This window comes from Rhipicephalus microplus, chromosome 1, assembly GCF_043290135.1.
Source record: "Rhipicephalus microplus isolate Deutch F79 chromosome 1, USDA_Rmic, whole genome shotgun sequence".
Taxonomy (NCBI): Eukaryota; Metazoa; Arthropoda; class Arachnida; order Ixodida; family Ixodidae; genus Rhipicephalus; species Rhipicephalus microplus.
The window spans coordinates 87,687,234-87,706,923 of NC_134700.1; the positions used below are offsets into that span (position 1 = coordinate 87,687,234).

Consider the following 19,690-nt stretch of genomic DNA (forward strand, 5'->3'; position numbering starts at 1 on the left):
TTAAACCACCGGGTAGCTAGTTCTAGGACGATGCGTTAGTCGTGGCTGGCTCTCGAGCAGAGAAGAAGCACACGATCTTCTTTTTCCTCCAAATTGAGAGCCACTCTTGCTGTCGACCCACTACGTGCTGGTGGCAATACAATGGCAGGACACCTTGGTGTTTCCCGCTCGCTCGCAGGGATAAAAGAAAGATACCCTTGGCCGCGCCTTACCGCCAACGTCGCTTGAGTACATGAGGACATGCCGAGACTGTCAGCGACGACAGACACCACCGACAAGCCCAGCAGGCTTTCTTTAGTCGACCAAACCACTTTGCCGGCCGTTCCAACAAATTGGAATGAATGGATCTACTGGGGCCATTTCTAACGTCAAGTTTGAGAAACAAATGGATCGAACTTCTGACTACATCACCTGCTACGCCGAAACAAACGCTCTACCCAAAGTTAGCGCCGAATAGGTAGCCAAGCTCGTTAAAAACATTGTCCTTCGCCAAGGCACCCTAGAGGTTGCCATTACCGATAGATGTACGGCCTTTATAGCTGAATTTATTCAAGCGATCTTGAGACATAGCCAAACAAGCCACAGCCTCCTAACAATCACAGTCATATGGTCCCACAGAGCGGTAAAACAAGACAATCGCCCGGATGCTGGCCATGTACAGTACGGTCCACTGATAAGAGAAACACGCGAGCGCGCGGCCACCGATCCGCGGGACGCAATCTGCTGGCGAGATTCGGAAACGCGGAGCATGCGCACTCAATCACTAGGGCGGCTCGTGCACTGCGTCGTCTGCTACTTCCCCGCCCAAGCGCTCGGCGCGCGCTAACGCCGTGCTATGTTTCATGGTTGGAAGGAAAAGCTGACTATGCCCGTTGCATTAAGCACTAAGTTTCGTGTCTGTTGTCAGAAGTATCCGGCAGGTTCAAGTCCTTGCGCAACGCTTGCGACTAACATTTTGGTGAGTATTGACACTAGGTTACGCAAGTGATGGACTTCGTTATCGCTTCCACAGAATTACACAGCTGGAGCGTGATTCTTCGCTGACCAAATATTCGATGGCGACAGCTCTTGGATGTGGCATGGCCAGGGTACCTGAGGATAAAAGGCTTCCACAGCCGAGCTCTACACTAAAGAATGCAGTCAGTGTGGCCCCGGTAAACAGGTCACTGAAAACTGTTAACAGGTTTATCCAGGCTTTAAGGATTGAAAAGAGAATTGAGGATGCCCCTCGGAGACCAAAGTCATGAGTGACTGCTCGGGAAAAAGATATGTATATCTTTGCCTGCGTAGCTGACAACGCGCGAGCTTCATTTAACGAAATACGCCAATGCTTTCAGCTGACCACTTAAACGTCCTTGGACCACTTGTACGCGCATATACAAGAGGCCTTCACAGCAGAAAAATAGAATATTCTGAACACAGTCGGCCTTCCACACATCACCAGTCGCATGACCCCGCCTCGTGGCTGCATTTTCTAGCATGACGACTCGTCGGTTCACACTGCGAAAAGGTGGACCAGCTACTACAGTAGCGCAGAGTGACTGCACATTTTGCCAGGCCTCTGTGTCCTAATTTGAACGTAATTGAAGACGTGTGGCACAGATCCAAATAATCTCTCTTCCGCCTAGTCTACACGCGAAATCTTCGGATGACCTCTGTGCTAGTGTAAACTAAAAATAACAGTGGCTTAAGCGTGATACATCGTTCGCGGGAGCTCTGTACCAGTGTCTCTGCCTGCAAGGATAAAGGCGGTACTCGATGTTGGAGGTGGCATCACCCGATACTAAATGAAGCTTTTTCTTATTCTAATGTAGAGAGGTCGTATATCTAGCCTGGTACATCGTTTGTCACAAAAATATAAAAAATACATTTTTCTGTTCCGTGTTTACTTCAGTGTATAGTTCTACGCATGACATTTTTCATGCGGGCACGTGTTGTTGAAGCGTAGTACTTTTCGTAAACGTGCATGTTTTGAATCTTCGAAATATGGAGCTTCTATCGATGTTTATGCAATATTAAAACACTCTCACAATTTAGAAGGTAAAAAGTAATATTTGCCGAGATATTGAGTTTCTTCTACGATATTTCATCCGCGAGTGTTGACTTGACTCGCCACGATGGTGTAAAGTGCTCAACTGTTGGCCTGCAGGTCACGGGATCAAATTCTGGCAGCGGCAGCCGCATTATCGATGGAGGCGGGAATGCTCAAGGCGCGTGTCCTTAGATATAGGTGCGCGTTAAGACACCCTAGGTGGTTTATATTTCTAGAGCCTTTAACTGCGTCGTCTCTCATAATCATATTACTGTTCTGTCATGGGAAACACTTATAATTTTTATTAGGTGCCTAATTTTTATTAGGTGCCAGTCGGCGGTGGCACGCTGAGCAAGCGACTAACTGTTCCATGCTATTGATTTGTGCTGCATAGGGCTGCTGACATCACACCAGGAAGCTGTGGCCGTGGACGCGTGCGCAAGCACACTGTGTCATCTACGCCTACGAGAGAGGTCAGCACCAGCAGCATCGTGACGTCACCTGCTACCGAAACTACAAAAAGACCCCTTCATCGGATCGGCCGTCCAGTCGGCGGTGGCACGCTGAGCAAGCGACTAACTGTTCCATGCTATTGATTTGTGCTGCATAGGGCTGCTGACATCACACCAGGAAGCTGTGGCCGTGGACGCGTGCGCAAGCACACTGTGTCATCTACGCCTACGAGAGAGGTCAGCACCAGCAGCATCGTGACGTCACCTGCTACCGAAACTACAAAAAGACCCCTTCATCGGATCGGCCGTCCAGTCGGCGGTGGCACGCTGAGCAAGCGACTAACTGTTCCATGCTATTGATTTGTGCTGCATAGGGCTGCTGACATCACACCAGGAAGCTGTGGCCGTGGACGCGTGCGCAAGCACACTGTGTCATCTACGCCTACGAGAGAGGTCAGCACCAGCAGCATCGTGACGTCACCTGCTACCGAAACTACAAAAAGACCCCTTCATCGGATCGGCCGTCCAGTCGGCGGTGGCACGCTGAGCAAGCGACTAACTGTTCCATGCTATTGATTTGTGCTGCATAGGTGAGTGCACCAGTACATAGGTGTACACCACCTTTTTTTTTTTTTTTTTTTTTTTTTTTTTTGCCACTGCCGACTGAGTGTTTGTATTGCAATTTAGTTTCACCATGCCTCCCGCGATTGATGTTGTAAAGGCTATTGAAGACTTCAAGCGCGAAATGCGCGCTGAAATCCGAACGATGAATCAGAGCATAACATTTTGTTCTAGCACAGCTGATGATTTCAAAAGTGCTCTAGCGGAACTGAAAACTCTGACTGCTGAGGTCAAGAGGACAAGAGAGGATTGTGCCATTTTAAGGCAAGAAAACAAGGACCTAACCGAAAGGCTAGATAAAGCTGAAAGCAAAATCCTAGAACTAGAGCAATACAGCAGGCTCAATAATGTAGAAATAAAGGGCTTGCCACTCACGGTTAAAGACAGAGCCGCGGAGATGGCCTTGAAGATTGCGCAAACTATCAAGATTCCTCTCGACCTAGCAGACATTGACATTGCCCATAGCGTCAAGACCAAAAATAGTAACGATGCTAATCTTATTATCAGATTCACGACCCGAACCAAACGAAACCATTTTCTTGAGGCAGCAAAGAAAGCAAACCTGTCAACTTCTGATATTGACTTCACGGGGCCCAAACAGCGGATCTACGTCAATGAACATTTGACACCACACAACAAACGCCTTCTTGGCGCAGCTATCGCGAAGAAAAGGGAAACGTTTTGGAAATACGTGTGGACAAAGAACGGCAGCATACTAGCACGCAAAACGGAGACCTCCGATGTCATTCGGATCAACTGCCAAGCTGATTTGTCGAGAATGACTTAGTTCGATGCCATAACTACTCATACATGACCTGTTTGCTCTTTTCTCGCCTCTGGAAAATTGCCCGGGTACCACACCTCTTTTCACGCCTTCACAGCTTTATACACATGCTGCCACAGACAAAAACAAGTTGAAAATAATACATTTCAACATGCAATCTGCTGTGAACAAAGCTGATCAACTGACCCATTTTTTGGCAGGCTTAACAAACTCGTTTGACGTCATCTGTTTAACTGAAACGTGGTACCGTCATGAAACGGATGTTTTGCGCATGCCTGGCTACAATTCTTTTTATGTTAACCGTACAGCGAAGCGTGGGGGAGGTGTTGCGCTACTAGTGAAAAACACCTATGTCTGTGAACTGCTATCTGAACACTGCTTTTGTAACGAGGACATAGAAATGCTAACTGTGAAGTCGGCCTGTCAAACATTCTCAGTCCTTTATCGCCGCCCTCAGGGAAATTTATCCACATTTTTTTATTACTTTGAACGCGAGATATTCTTTTTCAATTCAGAAAAATTCTCTTCTTGTATAGCTGGAGACTTCAACATAGATATGAGCACTCCCAGCCCCGCGCAGCAACAGTTGTCATCAATCATCCAGGCTGCCGGTTTTCACAGTGTAATTAGTAGTCCTACACGAATCACTGCTACTTGCTCTTCACTGCTGGACCTTATAATTACTAATAGCAGTAGTGCGTTCCTTTCCGGCCGCATAGCAGTCGATATAAGTGACCACTTGCCTATTTTCTTGTTTCTGCAAAAACAAATCGATTCAAAAGCAAATACAAAAACTCAGCGGCAACTTTTGTCTCAAGAGAGGCTCGAACAATTCAGGAGCCGCATTGCTTTAGTGGATTGGGCTCCAGTATACAAAGAAAATACAGCTGACGGTGCTTACAGCAAATTCCTAGAAATGTTTCTTTTGTTATACAACGCGTGTTTTCCCATTGTTACTATAAATGCATCTAAGAATGCCCGTAAACCCTGGATGACCAGTCAGCTTACACGACAAGTTAAAAAGAAACACAAGATGTTTGCGGTGTTCATTAAAACGAGAGACACCGACGTACTAGCACAGTACAAATCACTGCGCAACCGCTTGAATAGAGAAATTAGAGTAGCGAGAACTGCTTATTACAATAACTTATTCGACAAAAATCTTTCTAAAAAGCCAAAAGAAAAATGGAGATGCTTAAACATGCTTTTAAATAGAAACACGATCGGCAGAAATATAACAAGTTTAGTAATTGAAGGCAACGAAACGTCCGGCTCGCATCTCGCTAACACTTTTAATAAATTTTTCTCTGAGGTAGGTCACAGTGATTTCAATGCTGGAATCTCTAGTTTTCTAGGCGGCAAACTAGGACCATCCTTATTTTTTGCACCAACAGATGAAACGGAAGTTTTTTCTATATGCAGAAAGTTAAAAGATACCTCTAGTCTTGATACGCACAATATTCAAAGTCGGCCAGTGAAGTATGTTCTTGATATAATTACGCCTTGTCTAACACACATTTATAACACCGCGCTTACAACAGCTCATTTTCCTGCTGATATGCAACTAGCCAGGGTGACCGTGATTTATAAGAAAGGAGACGCCAACGTTTTGGGAAACTACAGGCCAGTGTCTATTCTTCCGTATTTCTCTAAGGGGTTAGAACAACTAATCCGCGTTCGACTCAACGGCTTTCTTCTTAAACATTCCGTAATAACTGACTGTCAATATGGCTTTACGCAAAACAGATCTACGGAACATGCGCTACTTGTTCAAAAAGAATATATATTAAAAAATTTTGAGACACAGCTCTTAACTCTTGGTATTTTTGTTGATTTCAGCAAAGCCTTCGACTGCTTAAATCATGATATTCTTTTTGCAAAATTAGAGCACTACGGTGTACGTGGACACGCCCTTAACCTATTGAAGTCATACCTGGGCTCACGGTCTCAATACGTAGTCATTAACAATTGCGCTTCACAGACTCTAAGTATTTCAAATGGCGTCCCTCAGGGTAGCATTTTGGGGCCGCTGCTATTTAATGTATATATAAATGATATTCCTAATATCAGCACTCATGCGAAATACATTATATATGCAGATGACACCAGCCTATTTTTTTCCTCTAATGACATAGGACACTTAGAAAAAATTGCAAACGATGCGCTCTCATCACTTGCTATGTGGTCTTCAGTTAACTCTTTGAAAATAAACAAACAGAAAACGAAAGCAGTACTTTTCCTACCTAAAAGAAAACAAGTGTTTCTACCTCCCTGCTTATACCTAGGTGATACTGTGATCGAGTGCGTGGACACCTTTAAATCATTAGGAATAACATTCAGCAATACAATGTCATGGGATGCACATGTTAATAATCTTTCCTCAACACTCTCTAGAATAATTGGAATCACTTCTCGTAACAGATATATTTTTCCAACCAAAACAAAACTTACTTTGTACTATGCATTTTTCTATTCCCATATAAGCTATTGCCTACTAGTCTGGGGCAATACAACGGTGTCAAATATAATAAAACTACAAGCCCTACAAAAGAAAATGCTCCGCGCAATTGTGAATGGCTCCTACGATTCGCCCACTAAACATATCTTCCTACAATATAATATTGTACCAGTCAACAAATTATTCGACTACAGATTTGCATGTTTTTATAAAAGAATAATAAGGAAAAATGACCCCTTTTTTTCTAAAATTGCTCCACTTACGTTTCGCCACTCATCATATGATACTAGAGCCCAAAGTAGTTATGTATTACCAAAGTGTAGAACAAATTATGGTTTTTCTATGTTGAGTTATATTGTGCCAAATTTCTTGAACACATCATTTTATGACTGCCTGAATACTATGTCTCTTTCTGCCATTCGCAAGAGCATTATTCGGCAATATGTATCATTGTAATATCAAATGTACTCATGTCTTCATATGTTGTACCAATTCTATGTTATTGCTTTATAGTGAAATTACTGTTGTCAATTATGATACATAGGTCTTTCCGCTACCTACAAGACCTGGTTGTTTTACTTACAAGACCTGGAACAGTGGTTGTTTCTGCTTAGTGCCCTACTGCTGACATGTGGGGATGGCCAGGCTCGTCAAGCGGCGTAAAATTCGCTGCTTTTTTCTCGCCATCCCTAGTTTGTATGTTTGTATGTGCAAACTGAAATAAAGATTTTGATTTGATTTTTTGATTTTGATAACGTGTCTATAACTTAAACGCATGACTCTTCATTGTTTATCTCCTTTCATCAAAATAGACTAATGTGGGCGTGAATCGCACAGAAGGGGTCAGAAAACCCAACAAGAAACAAGTTGCACCTTTTTTGTACCTGATGATTACCTAACAGGGCACCTGCAGAACGGCAGTGGCATGAATCGCGCCACGGAACAACGAAACCTCTCGGCAAGCGAAGAGGCGAAGAGTAGCAGACGAAACCCGACAAGCGCCGCCTTTGCGCTTTTATGCGCGTGCGTGACATTTACAAATCTCGCCACTAGTTCGCGCCACGCGAGCCACTGGCCACGCGTTTGCGTGTTCCCCCAACAGTGGACCGTACTGTACATCGACGTCGAACACCAGACGTGGGACGCCATCCTTCCGCACGTGACCTTCACATACAACACGGCTGTACAGGAGATAGCACAGATACAACCGTACAAGTTGGTTTACGGAAGGAACCCGACAACGAGACTTGACGCAATGCTGCCCAACGTCGCTGACGAATAAAACTTCGACGTCACCCTCTATCTTCAGCAAGCTAAAAAAGGTCGCCCACTCGCCCACCTTTCGGGTGAAGGCGGAAATGTAGGCCCATGTGCTCAGGTTTGGGTGCACGTTGAAGCACCCCCGGTGGTCGAAATTTCCGGAGCCCTCCACTACGGCATCTCTCATAATCATATGCTGATGTGGGGACGTTACACCTCCAATATCAATCAATCAACTCGCCCACCTGCACATTTTAAATGAGCAGATGACGGACCGCCGCCGTTACAATCTTCGGCGACGCTTCGTTGAATACCAGCCTGGTCAACGTGTTTGGGTATGGACGCCGATACGCCAACGTTGACTCAGTCAAAAACTTCTGCGATTGTACTTCGGACCATGCAGGGTGTTACGTCGTCTCGGCCCACTCGACTGTGAAGTTGTCCTCGACGGCATCAAGAACTCTAAACGGCGCCGATTGCAACCGGAACTTGTCCATGTCACGCGACTCAAGCCGTTTTATGAATGTTAGCGAACTGAAGGAGTGTATTTTGTATTTATTGTTATTATTGCTGTATTTGACTTTATTATTTGTACTTTCTTACATTATTATTCTGTTAGAGCATCGGGACGATGCCTTTTCAGAGAGGGGCAATGCCACGGTCTTTTCCTCAAGTTTTGTTATCACTCCCGTTACACTACGTTCTGCGCAAACCGCAATTACGATGTTTGAAAAGCTTCAAGACTGTAGTAGATCGTTTTGTTAGGAGTACGCCCACTTCCTGAACATTACAGATTATTCTGGAACCTACGGCACCACTAGCGATAATGCTAGAACATTTCATGGCAAGCGTATAAATAGCGACGCGCTTCGCCACATGTCAGTTGATCGACGGCTGACGCTCTGCCCGCCGCGATCAGCACCAGTGCCTTACTGTAATCTCACTTTCCTTTTACGTGGCCACAAGTTAGGTCCGAATAACTAGTTTATTATCCGACCATCCGGTCTCCTGCCCTCAGGCACGTCAAAACACCGTGACAATATACACCATACCCTGTCTGGCAGTCCTAAGAACTTCGAAAATTTAGCGCGTTTTTGTTATCAGCGGTGAGATGGCACGACAGGCTCGCTTCAGGGGGCTTTAGCGCTGGGCGTGCTCGAATGGTCATCGCCTGCACAAAGCACCACCCCCGCAAAGCGTTGTCCCTCCTGAGCACGCTTATCAGATTCGTTCTTTGGGAGAGGACTAAGGTCACACTTTATAAGCGGCCACGACATCGTTTACGAAACAAGCGTGCCTCTGACACAGGACGCAAGAATAATTGCGACATTTTTTCGCGCTTATCCTGTGTTTCTTGTGCGCTCAATTTGTGCTTTTTTTCTTTCTGTTTCAACAGCGTGCTTTAAGGTGGTAGGCCACTCAAAAACAAAAATTTTTCAAGGGCAAGCAGCGTTGAAATAACATTTTCCACAAAACCATTATGTCTTATTTATTTACCCAGCTATTTACAGTGCAAAACAATGAATATTTATTTATTGGGAGGTAATTTTTGTCGAAAATTGCATTAAAAGTGCTAGCCACGCCAGCTGTGATAAGTGACTAGTGGGTGGCTTTATTCAGCAAATCTTTGACATTTGTGTGACTAATGGCAGGAGCTGTGTAGTGAACTAGAATAAATAATATCTAGTGAATATCAAGGAAGTAATGCTAAAAAAACAAAAATGGGGAAAAAGAACCAATTTAGACTGAACCTGTTGGAGAATTCAGCTGCGAACTGAAAAATAGTCGATGGACTTATTTTATTCTAGTTCACTGCACAGATATATGTGTTGTAAAATATTGTGCAAAATTTCAGTTCAGCGTATACGCCGAGAAATACGTTATAAACGTTTGCGTCCCAACATTCGGAGCAAATTATTTTCAGAAAATATAAACAAAGCTTTCCGAGCTTGTAAAAAGGGTTAAAATCTTCGCATGCAGGCCTAAAATGCACCAGATTCATAGCTGGGCCCTTCTGCGGAAGTATTATTGTCTCCTTTTGTTCGGGTGGCTGATTGTCTTTTCGTCCTGGCCTGTTTTGTCCCATCCGCTGACTTGCGTTTAGCATTCTGCATGCGCAGGTGACCCCTGGCGATGCAAGCTGTCATCGTGTGGTACCCTGGTTCTATGCCAGCTTGCCTCAGGATATCTGGGGTGCTTACACTGCCATTATTAAAGTGTGCCACAGCATCATGCAAGGCAAACATAACTGCAGGCAAGCTTACGTAGACTTCTTTGGGTGCCCGCTGCCATATTAGACCATTGAAACACTCATTAGCATTTGGAGTCTTTCCATGAAGGCACTTCATTAGAAGTTTATCAGAGCACAGATCACTGTAGACAGTTTTAACTTTGTTGAGCACATCATTTGGAAGTCCTCCCTTGTGTACATATTTCCCTTGACCGAGTGCTTCAACCCTTCGGTATCCGCACAAGCTTTTCGGTCCAAGTGGACACGGGCCATGTCTCGGCTGCTTGTCGGTAGAGCTGCATTGAAAAAGACTGGCAAGGGTAGCCTTTTTCATTGCAGAAAGGTTCCCCATCATAGCAGTTTTGCAGGTGGTCAATGCGGGCATCAGTGAGCTTTCCCTCACCACCGAGTCCACGCACTGTCTTCTTCAGTTTTCTGAGGCGGCAGCCAACACGCTTCTGGACATTCCCAATAAATTCCAGTTTCTGCAGACTGTCCTTTCCATACATGTCTTTGACAGTGGCATAGCTCTTAGAACCACCATTGCCGTAGTACTGCAGGTACTTCAAATCTTTTTTGCCTTTCGACCTTTCAAATGTTCGGTATAGACCAACCGTCTCCATACTGCCAGCACTTCATGGTTTGCTTGACAGGAAGTGTTGTTTGCCTTCCATTCATGGTACGAAGCACTATCCTGCCTCAACTTGCTTTTGGTTTTACATGACTTATACGAACTAGAAAGGGCCTCAACATCAATAACCTTTCCCGTGTCAACAGAAATCACAGACACACAACCGTTCAAAGATGAATGGCCACGCTTCTGCCACGTGCCATCACCTGAAACACCACACTCTGCACTCCTCACAACACGACGAACTTCCACAGCAGCATCAGTCATTGACTTCCAAGCCACTTCTCCTGCCGCTGCAGAAAGCCGAGATGACAATTTATCGTAGACAGAGTGATGTGGAGGAGCAGGCATGTTCATCACTTTGGAAATGTTTTCTCACCAGCGTGCCCTTTTCTTAAATGGCGCATCGCGTAAACCAGATGTAAATTGTTCTCATCGGCACTACCCACCTTTCCCTACGTATGAAATGGGCGCTTGAACCCACAGTCAGTACACACGACCGCACAAGCCGAGCATATCCGTTGGTGAGAGCGTTTCTCGAGCTTCTGTTCATGCATTCGGAACATGTCAGCAATGAAAACACTGAAGAAAGAATACCAATGTCCATTATCATGTTTCCTTAGAGTGCACAATTCTCTAGTGGGGCCTGGTACACCTTGTTTATGTCCCCAAGCTTCTTCGCGGTCGCTGAAATACCGGCGTCTGTCTCAGTAGGCACCCTCGTCGTCGTGTAGCGATTTCCTGCAAACTTGCCCTTACTCGTCTTCTGTGTTCTGCACTTCTCAATACTGGTCGTAATATGGCCCAGGTGGCCTAAAGATACAGCCCTAGTAGCGTTGACACGTGGAACAAATGAGAACGAGGGCTGAAATAGCCTGACGAAAGCAAACAACAAAATTTCCGACGACCATCGTGCGTCCCTCTTGTTGAGAGAATAACGAAGACTTTTGAGAGAATAACGAAGGCTGTTGAATAACGAAGGCTGTTGAGAGAATAACGAAGACTTTTAAACACAAAGTTGTAATTAATGACATCATCTTATATAACAGTCACATTAAAATGCATAAACTTTTTGAATAGCATTATTATAGACGAAACAACACTTGCTTTTGAAAACAATTTTTCGAAACCAAAACTACAGCTGGAAATGTGGTTTCGGTTGTGCTATAGGAGCATAGGGTATAGAAAACTTGTTGTAACTCGCAAACTATTGACGCTAGGAGGATAATTTTTGTTTCAACATATACGTGAGTGTTTGGGCGTGAAAGAAAAACCAAAGTATAAAAACATTATTTTGCAAAAAAAAATGACTTTTGAACGTGGCCTACCACCTTAAAAGTGTCAAGCTGTGACAGAGTCTGACCCGCGCTCAACTTGTGTGCCATGAAAGTTTCAAGCTGTTTGCCGTTCCTAAGTTCTTTGTGATCTGTGGCTTTTGCTGCAACAATGCACAATATTTGCCCAGGTACATCTGTAAACACACGTCTAACTTACGTGTTATACCAATTCTTATACAGGGAGCACGCTATTGATATTGTTTCAGGATTAACTTTCTGAAGAACTTCACTGCCAGCTCTATGCAAGAAAATGGAACGGTGCTAAACTTTTTCAATTCCACTTACTTAGGTTTGTAAATGTCCAATTACTTTCTAACATAGCAAAAAAGTTCATATAAATTGATTACGCTATAGTTCTTCATTAAATAGGTAAGCCTGTGACATACAGCGTTGCGTTTGCTGGAAAAGATTGCCTGCTTGCTAGGTTACTCTACAGGAGCAATGGTGAGTCTATGTTTCCACAAAGCTTTATGATATATGGGTTTCATACCTCAAAATGTATTACTATTGCTGCAAATACACTGCTTTGTAATCGCTAATTCATAAACAAAGAGTAAAAGAACGTTGTAATAAGCTACTGTAATCATAGTTTGAAACGTTTCAATGGCGTTGTGGAAGGTAGCTCTTTATTTTTTCTTCCTAGTACAGTTCGTCAATCACGGTATTGTGAACTCTTTAAGAGCACATTAGGAAAAATAACGATGTGACAAAAATAATGTAAACATCTCTCAAATATTTTGGTGACTCCAAAACAGGAACACGCCCGTAAGCGTGTATCCACACGACGGACATATCCGCGCAAATCCCTCCCGCGGACGGGCCCATTCCGGGCAAGCTCCGACGTTCTGTGTGCAACAATTCATGAACCGAGACGCTGAGCATCCGAGCTAAGCCTCTCTGAGACTCCGCTCCTTCGTCGACACTGGCAGCAACGCCTCCCGTTATTATGGAAGTAACGGTTGAGGGCCACACCATCTCCGCTGAAGAGCTCCAGGCAGGCAATTGGACACCAGTTCTCTATAAAGCCTATGCGTCTCGACCAGCCTGTTCACAGAAACCACTTTCGCAACCCAACGCTACCGTCAAGGAGACCAACCCGAACGCCATGCGCGTCGAAGCAGCTGCAACTGGAAGAGGCAAGACGCCAACCCACCTACCACCTGCTACCAAGGAGACGCGCATCATTGTAAAACGCAGCAAGCAACTGCCGCCACTCCCACCGAACGCTATTCGCGTCGTTGTTCGTCCGCGAGGTCAACTGCGACTCCTAGATGTCCCAACGCCTCGACTCATGAAGGCAGTGCAGGCCGCACTTCAAACCACTCTGCCCGATGATTTCTGCCTGCGCATACACCCCACTAATAATACATTCACGGCAGCTACAACACACTCCGCCGCAGCCGAGCTCCTAAAGACGCTGACTTCACTCACCATTGGTGGCCATGCTTACCCCTGCATGGCTTACGTGGCACCCCCACCAGGAGCTACAAGAGGGGTCATCTCAAACGCCTTTGACGACGAGACGCCAACCCAGCTGTACGAAGACCTGGTCAAACGGAATCCTGAATACTCTATACTCGCAGCCCGACGAATGGGGAAGACGCACTCCATTCTCATCACCTTCGACGCCAATGAGGTGCCACATTCCATTAAATACATGGGAGCCATTCACCGCTGTACTCCATACCGCGGAAGTCCGGATGCTTGTACGAACTGCAGACTACCGGGCCATCGTCACGACGTATGCCCAAGCCCCAAGACTAATCTTTGCCCACGCTGTGGCAGCCAACACTCACCCCAGGAACCTCCTTGCACGCCTAAGTGCATTCTGTGCGAGGGCCCTCATCTTACCGGCACTGGTTCATGCAAAGGACGCAACCTTCACCAGCCACGCAAAACGACAAAGCAACCTCAAACGCAGCGACAAGAACCGGTTCCACACGGGGACAACTTCCCCCAGTTGTCAGCGGGACCCACTCAGCCCAGCCAACTCAGCCAACCCAAGCAAGCCTGGACCGAGCCGCTTAAACAAGATTGGGGCCCTCCCCGTTCGCCCTGCAAGAACGCACTATCATCAACAGTGACTTCCAGTCTGCAAGACGCTCTGGCCAAGTCTCGGGAGGAGGCAGCGGCAGCCAAAGCAGAAGCTCAAGCAGCCCGAGCTGAAGCCGCTGCCCTTCGAGAACACATCGCGAAGCTGGAGACCCAGATAAGTACTCTCGCCACAAGCCATGCCACTCCACCTACCCCAACTCCTACTACATCCCAAACTCCTGCGCACAACCCACCCAACACCTCTAGCATGTCTTTCCCACCCAGCCATGTCAACGCGACATCCTGCTCTGATTCGCTTGAGTTAGATATCGACACGGCATTTCCTCGGCACACAAATCAGGACATTACCCCGCGTCCCTCAACACACAGCTCACTAGCCGATATTCCAACCATGCTTGAGTCTTTTACTGCTCGTTTTGAGGCAAAATTGCAGGAAGGTATCACCAGCATCAATCAGGAATGCACAACGCTCCAAGATGCGGTAATCCGTGTAACAACAGACAATGCAGCACTTAATCATCGTCGTGATGCTTTAGCTCAAACATTAACTGACCGCTACAACAATCTTGAATCACAGCTCAATTTGTTCGCAACATGCCTTGCAAAACGGGATCTCACCCCAAGTAAACGCAAGAAGCCCAAAGCAACTGAAGGGCAAGACAATCCACTCCCTGACGTCACTAACGACTCCCAACCTTGCGCGGCGGCTACGCCCCTTCTCAATTCTCATGATGGCAGCTCTAAACCGTAATCTGACACTCTGGCAGTGGAACTGCCGAGGTTTTGGCCAGAAGCGTCATGTTGTCCACCAACTGCTATCTTGCGCTGCGGGACCCGATATCCTTGCCCTACAAGAACCCTCCAACCCCCTAACCTTACCCGGCTATACTTCTATTACACCCACATCCCCTACACCCTCTCGGGTGGCGTTTCTAATTAATCGCTCAATCACCACCATCTCCCACTGTTTAGCAGTCCAAGACATTGATCACCTCTTAATTGAGCTTGTGCCGCAACATGCCAGAGCTAAAAGCCTCTTCATCCTGAATGTATACAGCAGCCCTAAGTGCTTACAGGGCAACTTCCAGCGCCTCTTTACGCTCGCGAAACGCATAGCCAATAAGTGCCCCCTACTCGTCGTGGGAGATTTCAATGCCCCACATACAGCCTGGGGTTATCCGCGCGACACACCAAAAGGACGTCGGGTGTGGTTAGCAGCGCAGCAAGCCGGCCTCTCACTGCTCACCGATTCTGCCTTTCCGACACGCATAGGGAATAGTGTCTGCAAGGACACTACACCAGATCTCTCGTTCGCACATCGCCTCCCTCATGCCACATGGTGCAACACACAAGAGAATTTGGGTAGTGACCATTACATTATCGAAATTCTCTTAAATATGCAACTACCCCGCAGGGTTCTCAGAGGTTCCACTTTTACCAACTGGGATTTTTTCCGCACTTATAGGGCAACACGCACCCACGCCTCTATCACGGACATCACTGAATGGTCAGAACAACTCCGGAGTGATGTCCGATCCGCAACTCGTCTAGTACGAGAGGACTGCCCAAGCGACACAGTTGACTCTCGTCTCCTACATTTATGGGACGCTAAAACAAGCCTAGAACGACGCTGGCAAAGCCAGCGTTGGAACCGAACTCTTAGACGTCGCCTGGCCCGCCTGAGCAAAGAGATAGAGACCCATGCAGCCACTCTTTCGCGACAGAACTGGGAATCGCTTTGCAACAAATTAGATGGCAATATGAGTATGCCTCAGACTTGGAATTTGTTCCGACACTTAATTGACCCAACTCAGTCAAAGACTACCCAAAGACACAACCTCACCAAACTCCTACATACTTGCGATAAACCTCCACCAGAACTACTACAGGAACTTCGAAATCAGTACTTCCCAACATACCCTGCCGTATTGTATCCCGATTATACAGGTCCTCCTAATGAGCTCCTCGACCAACCCATTACAGTAGCCGAAGTTCAAGCCGAACTACAGAAACTAAACACTTCCTCAGCCCCCGGTCCGGACAATATTCACAACAAAGCACTCCGTAATCTCGACGACCAATCAATTGCCGAGCTTACTGAATACTTTAATGAGTGCTGGCTAAGGGGCATCCTCCCACCACAATGGAAAGAGGCCAAGGTTGTCTTTATACCCAAACCTGGGAAACCTCTCCTTACGTCTAACCTCAGGCCCATATCCCTCACTTCTTGTGTCGGCAAACTCATGGAGCACGTACTCCAAACCAGGCTCTGCCAGTACCTAGAAGGCAAGAATCTCTTGCCTGCTTGCATGTTTGGATTTCGCCCTGGACTTTCCACACAGGACGTTTTCCTACAACTAAAACATCACATTCTTGACTCTCAAACCTGCGATACCAGAGCTATCTTAGGAGTAGATCTAACAAAGGCATTTGACAACGTTGCGCACTCAGCTATTCTAGAGAACCTTATAACCCTGGGAGTCGGCGTAAAGATGTACAACTACGTCCGCGACTTCCTCAGCCACCGCACAGCAACACTTACCTTTGGCGATCACAGCCTGCCAGGCATCACGCTTGGAGCCCGTGGTACGCCCCAGGGAGCAGTCCTCTCACCTATTCTTTTTAACATAGCACTTCTACATCTGCCCCAAAAACTGGGTCAGATCCCCGACATCCACTTCAGCTTCTATGCCGACGACATCACCGTCTGGGCAAACCGTGGTAGTGACGCCGAAATAGAAGAACACTTACAGTTGGCACTAACCACCATCGACACATATGTTCGAGAACGTGGCCTTACCTGCTCCCCTTCCAAATCAGAGCTCTTTCTTTACCGACCGAAGCAGCATGCTTCAGCCATTCCCCCTATCTCTCTCACGCTAGGTGCCCACCCCATCCCACTTGTCTCAAAAATTCGGGTGCTAGGGCTAGTACTCTACTCACATGGCGCACATGGAGAAGTCATCAGGACTCTCCAAACACATGCTCAGCAGACCATTCGGCTGATTCGTCGCATAGCGAACCGTCGGGCTGGCCTACGCGAGCGAAACACGCTTCGCCTCACCCAGGCTTACATCGTCAGCCGCACCACGTATGCCCTCCCATACCTACCTCTCCGACAAAAAGAGAGAGACCGCATTAACGCGCTTCTACGAAGTTGCACAAAAACAGCTCTACGCCTTCCCCCAAGCACATCCAATGACAGACTCTTCAAACTTGGTGTACATAATACATTTGAGGAACTCGCTGAAGCCACCTTTACGGCACAAATATGTCGTCTGTCTAATTCGGTGAGTGGCCGCGCTCTTTTGACCCAATTAGACTTATCCCCAATAACAGAATCACCTGGAAGGGTCCCTCTTTCTTCTAACCTCCGCTCTCACCTAAACGTACCGCCCATTCCCAAGAACATGCATCCTGTGCGCGACGAGAAACGCAGAAAGGCAAGGGCCCGGGCCCTCCAGAGACAATATGGCGAGGACCAGAATGTAGTCTACGTTGACGCAGCGGAATATGCGTCAAGATCCCGCATGGCCCTTGCGGTGGCTGACAATCAGGCAAATCTCCTAACTTCTTGCTCAATTGTCACAAATTCCTCCACAGAGGCAGAAGAGGCAGCCATCGCGCTTGCTCTCATCTCCACACCTGCCACCACTATCATTAGCGACTCGAAATCAGCTATTCTTAACTACGCCAATGGCCTGATATCATGTAGCGCTGCTCGCTTGCTACGCTTCTGGCAGCCTCAGTGCTCCACAACCCTGATCTGGACGCCAGCACATGCCGGCCTCCTTGGCAACGAGGAGGCTCATTCTCTAGCCCGAGGTCTCACATTCCGGGCAGGAGAAATGGAGCCCCCTCCACAGGTCGAGGAGCGCTTGCTCTCTTTTCGTGATATTCTATCGTATTACCGGGAACAACGAAGAATATACGCACCCCCAGCCCCATCCCTAAACATAGCGCAGGCCACACATTGGCGACGCCTACAAACTCGAACTGCTCCATACCCCGTATTACTAAACGCCCGTTACCCAGACCATTTCCCCTCTTCATGCAAACTTTGCGACAAACCAGGAGACTTCCTCCACATCCTCCTCACATGTCCCACCTTTCCACATCCCCCACCTCCGGCTGTGGCAGTGTCATACTGGGAGACCATCATGACCAGCACTTCTGCGTTCGATCAGCGCCGGATCATCTCGTGCGCCATGAAGAGGATCGCACTTCAAGGGCTTTCCTTTGCTTTGTAAGGGTGCCTCCTCACTGCGAGGGTGCACCCACGTGCCATGAGGGGGCTCGGCCCCCACGCTACACAGTGGCAATAAATGTTTCTACCACCACCTCCCGCGGACGTTCGTTCCGCCGCCCGTCCGGCTGCGAAGCACATTCAGACGACGGACGAAGCGAGCAGACGGACGCGCTGGAGAAAAAAAACATGGCGGCACTGTCTGAAGCGAGAGCTGCCCGCTTCAAATCTTTAAGCTCTTCGTAGCGCATCGCGTGGGCTGTTATTCCCAAACTGATGGTTGTGTAGGCTTTAGGTCTGTGTCCTCGAGCTTCGACGGCAACGTATACATGACTATTTGGTACTGTTTCCGAGCGCCGTACTCGTTTTCTGAAAAGTGTAGGCTTAGCGACCACCGCTATTGCCAATACATGAGCTCGGTGATCTGCGGTAGCGCTGGGGCTACCATATCTCGGAGCTCATGATAATGTGCGAATGTTTGCTTATTCTTCTTTTCTATAGATGGCGCGACCAGTCTGAAAGTAGAAAACCCATTCATCGCTAGCCATTCGAGGTTTAGGTTTCCGTCTATGACGCTGAGTTTGAAGTTGAAGTGAATATGGAGGTCGAAAGAAAGCAACGAATAGCTGCAATGGCTGTTGTATTAGCAGAATTAGACGATGAAGCGCTGTTCTTCCCTGTAAAACGATCTTGTTGGCAAAAGGACTACATCGCTAACAAGCATCTGGGTATGCAATATCAACTCTATCGTGAACTTTTGCTTAGCGACAGCCAAGAATACAGGAGGCTTCTGCGAGTGTCGAGAGAGCAGTTTGTCCAGTTGCTGTCGCTCGTAGGACCTCGCATACAACGACAGGACACCGTAATGCGGCGAGCCATATCAGCTGAAACAAGGCTGCAGGTCACGCTACGATACCTTGCTTCAGGCAAGTGTTGCACGTCTGTGCATTTCTACTCGAAACATTGCTCCTATTGTTGCATCCGAGACTGTTCAGACTTGGAGAGCCTCGCTTTTAGAGGTGGCATTACGTTGTGTGTTGTAAAACGCCAGCAAGGTCTTGAATAGGCACATATGTGACACTAATAAAACAAATCTTGCGAAGGCTACGAAAGCCCTCTTACACAGCCTCGCTGTCGTTGATGTACAGTTTGGCACTCTTGGCATACATCTGCGAATTAGTGACGGTATTTTTTTCCCTTTGTGCAGGAGAGAGCCACCACTCCTTGAGTCGCCAATTTCGTCTGGGCCACTCGACTGTAAATGATATCATCCATGAAACATGTAATGTAATTTATGAAGAGCTGAAGAATGAATTTCTCAAAACTCCAAGCACCGAGGATGAGTGGAGAGACGTCGTTGCTGGTTTCAGTAGAAACTGGAACTTTCCAAACTGCGTTGGAGCGATGGATGGAAAGCATGTGATAATTACTAAGCCAGCAAACACGGGAACAGTTTACAGAAACTACAAGAAGAGCTTTAGCATTATACTGTTTGCCGTGGTCGATGCGAAATACAAATTTTTGTACACGGATGTTGGTGCGCCAGGGTCACAGGGAGATGCGGGCGTCTGGCAAACTACGCCT

At 47.0% G+C, this 19,690-nt stretch overlaps 2 protein-coding genes and 1 long non-coding RNA gene across 4 annotated transcripts in view; all 3 read left to right on the top strand.

Moving 5' to 3' along the window:
* Positions 1 to 19,690, top strand: part of LOC119178592 (uncharacterized) — a 258,411-nt gene that overhangs the window by 195,590 nt on the left and 43,131 nt on the right. The window contains exons 3-4 of one of the 2 annotated variants that reach the window (XM_075883826.1): positions 12,012 to 12,094; positions 12,175 to 12,249. The exons of the other annotated variant lie outside the window; for it this stretch is intronic. Coding sequence (XP_075739941.1) covers positions 12,012 to 12,094; positions 12,175 to 12,249 — 158 coding nt within the window. The remainder of the gene's footprint in view (positions 1 to 12,011; positions 12,095 to 12,174; positions 12,250 to 19,690) is intronic. 2 annotated transcript variants of the gene reach the window in all.
* Positions 2,373 to 7,085, top strand: LOC142785183 (uncharacterized). Its single transcript, XR_012888868.1, has 2 exons — positions 2,373 to 3,074; positions 6,912 to 7,085. It is a non-coding gene; the product is annotated as an uncharacterized LOC142785183 (long non-coding RNA).
* LOC142785119 (uncharacterized) lies at positions 3,132 to 7,085 on the top strand. Its single transcript, XM_075883583.1, has one exon. It carries the CDS (start codon positions 4,041 to 4,043, stop codon positions 6,801 to 6,803), a length of 2,763 nt encoding a protein of 920 aa, XP_075739698.1. The 5' UTR covers positions 3,132 to 4,040; the 3' UTR covers positions 6,804 to 7,085.

What these genes read in the sequence shown, in the direction of transcription:
- LOC142785119 (XM_075883583.1), top strand. Translation starts at nt 4,041, where the DNA reads ATGCAATCTGCTGTGAACAAAGCTGATCAACTGACCCATTTTTTGGCA.